This window comes from Solea senegalensis, unplaced genomic scaffold (assembly GCF_019176455.1).
Source record: "Solea senegalensis isolate Sse05_10M unplaced genomic scaffold, IFAPA_SoseM_1 scf7180000015650, whole genome shotgun sequence".
Lineage (NCBI taxonomy): Eukaryota > Metazoa > Chordata > Actinopteri > Pleuronectiformes > Soleidae > Solea > Solea senegalensis.
The window spans coordinates 6,120-12,066 of NW_025321402.1; the positions used below are offsets into that span (position 1 = coordinate 6,120).

The following is a 5,947-nucleotide window of genomic DNA, read 5'->3' on the forward strand; positions in this document are numbered from 1 at the left end:
GTAAGAGACAGTGTGTCCAGTGAAGCATGATAGCTGAAGATCATTTCAGGTGGCTTTAATGCACCTTTCAGCTTTTTTACCAACTGTCATAAAAACTTTTCTTGTGAAAAACTTGCAATCAATGCACTGACAACAAGAGAACAACACACTTGGTTGTGCGCTAAACACAAACTCTAAATGTTGACTGTACCTGTAGAGCAGTGGTCCCCAACCCCGGGCCGCTGACCAGTACCGGTCCGTGGGTCAATTGGTACCGGGCCACACAGAAAGAATACATAACTTACATTATTTCCGTTTTATTTATTATCAGATTCTGTACGATGTTTTATTTTGAAAAATGACCGGATTCTCTCGCCACATCTGTCTATGTTTCACTCTGACACATGTCAACATGCTTGCCTCGGTCACACGTCACGATCGAAGAAGAAGATCAACTGCTGGAGATCACAAAGTGACGGCGGCATTAAAAGTATGTTTGAGACAACAACTCTGCCGGTGTTGTGAATTAAAGTCATGGCAGAAAACCCTGAGATCAGCACAACAGCAACATCCTGTCTGTGTGAAGCAGAGTGAGCGGGTGCTGCTGCTGCTGTTGACGAAGCACCCAAGTTGATGGACTTGGCCATTTTTCCCCCAGCATGCCGTTGACGCACGGCTGCGCTCTGTGCAGTATCGTTGGCGCGATGTCACGTGGACACTGATAATAAATGTGCATACACAGTGGATTCACGTCTATTATTATATTTAAAAATATGCCGGTCGTATCATTTTATTTTTTATTTTTTTTGTATTAAAGGCCGGTCCGTGAAAATATTGTCTGACATTAAACCGGTTCATGGCGCAAAAAAGGTTGGAGACTGCTGCTGTAGAGGATCAATCTTTACACAAAGATCAGTGACCACAGGCTGTAAACATTAAATCTGCTTTGTGATCAAAGTGTCTAAACAAAGACCATCATCAGTGATCATGTGATGTTTGTGTTTGCAGAGGTCAGAACCAGAGACAGAGAGCAGAGTCTCCAGGACCCAGCGGTCTGTCTGTGAAGAGTGATTGGTCTATGCACATACCTTTATGCTTCAGTCATGAACCTGGAGCCTCAGAGACAAAGTAAGAGACACTTTGTCCTTTGAAGAAGTCACAACCAAACCTGTGTCCTCACACACACACACACACACACAGCTGTTTTACCGTCATAAAAACTTTAATCCTGAGAAAACTTGTAACAATGCACTGACAACAAGACAACAACAGACTTTGTTGTGCGTTAAACACAAAAAAATTGTAGAAAACTCAACTAGAAGTGAGTGAAAAAGTCACTAGAAAGTTTCGTGTGATTCGTTCTGCAACGACATCAAAGTCATTTCTCATCAGCTGTGAGTTTTTAAACCAGCTGCAGTTGTCCTTGGGTCACATGACTCACTGCACGTCATCATGATGACATCCATTGTATTGATCTTTGTCTAAATGTTCAGAAATAGCAGGCTTGATCATATTGACCATAAGTCTTTGGAAACACTGTATTTCCTGTACTTGTTTGTGTTGTTTTCAGCCGGACATGAGAGCTTCAGCACAGGAATGATAATAGAACGCTTCCATAGCTCTGGAACAACAGGATTCTCTGTCAGTTTTTCAGATTGCACAGAAAGCATCATGAAGTTCAGGAGAGCAGTTTTTTAGCACAGAGGCTGAGAAACCATCACGTCCTGTGGATTTCTGACTACCGTCATGTCTAAATGCTGACTGTACCTGTAGAGCAGGGCCGTCACACTCTAATGACCTGGGGGCCAATGAGCGTCTATTCTGGTCAAGAGGGGGCCGGACTACGGAACATAGAGTCGTCAAAAAACAAGTGTTCAGTACACGGCTGCCGTGGGGTTTTAAAAGGTAGTAAAAGGCAGTAAATTAAATTAGGCCAAATTAAAGCCAGTATAAAGTAGTAAAAAGTAGTAAACGTCATCTGACGAGGTAGTAAATTTTCGAACCCCAATCCAACTGGATTTGCGTTTCAACTGCGTTTTCCAATTAATTTTACTTACGTGAAGGCCGAGCTTCTTCAATTACTAAACTTGCGTAAATTTATTTTTATGTTGCGAGTAGGACCTGCGCGCGGGGGTACACGTGATCCTAGGTCCTAGGATCACGTGTACCCCGCGCGCGCTAAAGTCAGTTTGGGTACCCGGCTGGCTTGCTACCAAACCTCTCCGTGAGTTCGCATCAAAATGGGTAAATGTAAATTTTCAGACCTCTGGCTGGAGGAATCAGCCTTTAAAGACTGGCTTAGGCCAGTAACTGGCAACAGCCGAGAGGCGTATTGCAGTGCCTGCAAAAAGACCATTAATATTACCTGGATGGGGGTGAAGGCGGTCAAATCGCATCTGGAGTCTGCCAGTCACCGAGCCAGGATGCGGGGACATAGCGCGCAGCTACCGCTGTCGCTGTTTTGCGCTAGCACGACTGCTAGCTCTACGCCCTCAACCTCCACTGCTCCCTCAACTTCGCCTGCTCCTGCCCCGCAATCCACCGCCAGTATTCCTACGACCAGCACACAGATGCTCTGCGCTGCCACCTCTACACTGCAGGCCGAGGTACTGTGGTGTTTAGATTTAGCAGTAAAACACCACTCGTTCAATTCGAACGATAACATAGGAGAGCTCTTCTGCATGATGTTCCTGGACTCCCAAATCGCAAAATCGTTCGCGTTGGCCAAGGACAAGACCGGTTACATCATCAAATTTGGCATTGCCCCCTATTTCAAGAAGCAACTGGTTGAGGCCATCAATCATGCTGGACCGTACGTCCTAATGTTTGATGAGAGCCTCAACCAGTCATCAAAGAAAAAACAAATGGATATACACATTCGTTTTTTGGAAAATGGTTGTGTACAGTCCAGATATTTTGGCTCACAGTTCCTGGGACATGGAAGAGCTGACGATCTGTTGCGGCACATCAAAGTAAGTTTATTTTCTTATACTTACACTTATTGGTTACATCTTTACAATTTAACTTTTTCATGGATATTTGATAATTTTATTTATTATTATTAATAAATTATTATTATTATTTATTATTATTTAGCCTATCGTTGAATTTCTGTAACACAATATTGGAATAGTGTCTATAATTAAAAGTGTTATAGCCAAACTGTTATGCTCAATCTGAAGGTTGAGCATGGCTCAGATAAAGTCAGATCTACATTATTGGGATTTTGTTTACAGTGAGCCACATTTGGAGAACCAATGATCTAACTTTGGCAAAGCAGTCCTTGATATAGGCCTAATATCTATGACTGTCAAATGTATTCCAACACCTGACTTGTGTTTTACTTTAGGATAGTAAAGCTAAATGTTTAATTTGAAGGATATACAGTATTACTGTCTGTATATTGAATGTGGTTTAAATGTTATTTAATCAAACTTTCTTCTGTGTGATAATTCACAGGAATGTGTTGCACAACTCAACATGAGGGAGCTTCTCTCAATAGGAATGGATGGCCCTAATGTCAACTTTAGACTCCTGGATCTCCTTCAAAAGGAGCATGCTGAGCTGTACGGAGGTGCTCAAGTCCTGATGGTTGGGAGCTGTGGACTGCACACTCTCCACAATGCCATGAAGGCAGGCTTCACAGCCTGGCAAATTGACAAACTCCTGCGTGCGCTCCATTTTCTCTTCCACAACGTTCCTGCCCGAAGAGAGGACTACACCAACATCACTGGATCATCCTGCTTTCCCCTCTCTTTCTGCGGCCACAGATGGGTCGAAAATGTGCCGGTTGCAGAGAGATTCCTGGAAGTTTGGCCCATGATTCGGAAGTATGTTGATGCTGCTGAGGAGAAGAAGGTCCAAAAACCGAACACGGCCTCTTATGACGTCATCCTGGCAGCACTAGGCGATCCACTCTTAATCCCAAAGCTTCAATTTTTCCTCGCCATTGCGAGAAGTTTTAACCCATTTCTTCAGAAATACCAAACAGATGAGCCAGTGTTGCCTTTTTTGGCAAAAGATTTAACTGAGCTTCTGTTGGTAAGTATCACTATAAAGATTTTGATTAATTATTTTGAAAGTAAACCTGTATTAATTGATTGAATGGTTGGGTAACTATCTGCTTGTTATCATCATCAGAGTTTACTGAGGCGGTTCATTAAAAGGGAGCTCCTACAGGACCAAAGCCCCCTGCAGCTCATTAATTTGGACATCTCTGAGGAGAAGAACTGGGTCTCCCTCAAAAGGGTAGACATAGGCTTGGGGGCTGAATCTGCCATCAAGGTATTTTCAGTGTTTATTTGTTTTGTGAGTTGAATTTGTGAATTATGATGCCTGCACAAATCAACTAGCAAATACAGTTTGTTCAGTATTAATATTATCATTAGTATTATGTAAACATATCCTTTCAAAGAAAGCATCGACTATATGTTTCTTAATGTTTCTTGATAGGCACTCCTGGGCAAACCAGGAACCAAGATAGGGGAACTATCTGTACTCAGCCTGAGAAAAGAGTGTTTGCAGTGTCTGATTAGGATCATAAAGAATCTGCAGGAAAAGTCCCCATTGAAATTCCCCATTGTTAGGCAGATTTCCTGCCTGGATCCCACAAAGATGGTCAAAGATCCAGAGTGGTGCATCGTACAGATGAAGGCATTGGTACAGACTTTCATCCAGGGGCAGCAGCTGGCAGGTGGCATTGCAGCTGGTAAGAAAATATTGTATAGGGACAGTAGAAGTGGATAGGTTATTCAAATTGATTGACGTCTTGTGCTAGAAATCTCATTTGTGGTTTTCTGCCTTTTTAATCTAAGAGGTGTAAAAAAAAGTGTCAATGATCAATTTGTAATTTAGGCAGGACTTCCGTGCCCCCCAGGTTGAGAACCAATGCTTTAGATACTGTTGTGTATCTGTGATGTACTCTATGTACTTTTGTTGAATGGATGATAAAGCAGTTGACTGGAATGTGTTAATGTAATGAATATATCTTAATCTGTACCTGTCAATGTTGCAGGTGATGTCATCATTCAACAATTCACATCCTTTCTCTCTGTCGTGGGCAGAGAAGATGAGTTTGTTTCCTTCCAACCCCTGAGGCAGCGTCTCGATGTCTTTCTCCACTCTAAACTCTGTACGTCCCATCCTGACCTGCTAAAGTTCTGCCAAAGTGCTCTCCTCCTTTCCCATGGACAGGCCACAGTGGAGAGAGGCTTCTCGGTGAATAAAGAGGTAGAAACGTGCAACCTCCGTGATGAATCTCTCGAAGCCCTCAGGTTAATCTGTGATAAGGTAGCTGTTTGTGGTGGCGTTCTTAAAGTTCCTTTGACCAAGGAGCTCCTGGCTTCTGCTGCTTCAGCGAGGTCACAATACAGGCTATACCTTGATAGTGAGCGGAAAAAAAAGGAGAGCGCTACACAAGAGCTGAAGAGGAAAGCAGCAAAGAAAGAGCTTGAGGACCTTCGGAACCAGCGGCAGGTACTCAATAGCGTGTGCCATTCACTTGAAAATGATGCCGACAAGTATGCAGAGATGGCTGAGGGAAAGGCAGGAACAAAGATGGCTGAGCTCATCACAAAATCCAACTCTCTTCGTAGAAGACACAGGGACAAAAAAGCAGACCTTCTCCAAGTGGTAAAAATGATAGAAGAAAAAGCCACACAGCTGAGGCACTTGTAACTGCAATTTTTTTTTTGTGTCCAGTGTTGAAGTTATTAAGTTGTTTGTTAATAAAATACTATTACAGTGTAAAGTTGCACTTTATTGCCCGAACACAGATCAGCACGAACTTAAAGGAAAAGAAAGAAGACGCTCTTCTCCATCACTCTGCTCCACGCTCATGAACTGCAATCAGACGCAGATTTGATTGAACACGCTAAGTATCACAGGTGGCTTGTCACTTTCACACATGAAGTTTGCCCAACATCAATAAACAATCAATACAAATAAACAAAGAATAACTGAGGGCACA

General features: G+C 42.8%; 1 protein-coding gene across 2 annotated transcripts; it reads left to right on the top strand.

The window, feature by feature from the left end:
* The first annotated feature begins 1,043 nt into the window (after positions 1-1,043).
* On the top strand, positions 1,044-5,731 carry LOC122762419. Of its 2 annotated transcripts, XM_044017603.1 has the most exons (6): positions 1,044-1,107; positions 1,550-2,951; positions 3,439-4,020; positions 4,120-4,263; positions 4,432-4,687; positions 4,994-5,731. In XM_044017603.1, the coding sequence occupies exons 2-6, from the start codon at positions 2,220-2,222 to the stop codon at positions 5,653-5,655; spliced, it is 2,376 nt and encodes a 791-aa protein (XP_043873538.1). In that variant the 5' UTR covers positions 1,044-1,107; positions 1,550-2,219; the 3' UTR covers positions 5,656-5,731. The 2 variants fall into 2 exon arrangements, with proteins under 2 accessions (XP_043873538.1, XP_043873537.1); XM_044017602.1 differs by lacking the exon at positions 1,044-1,107 and having other exon boundaries at positions 1,231-2,951.
* Positions 5,732-5,947: the final 216 nt, after the last annotated feature.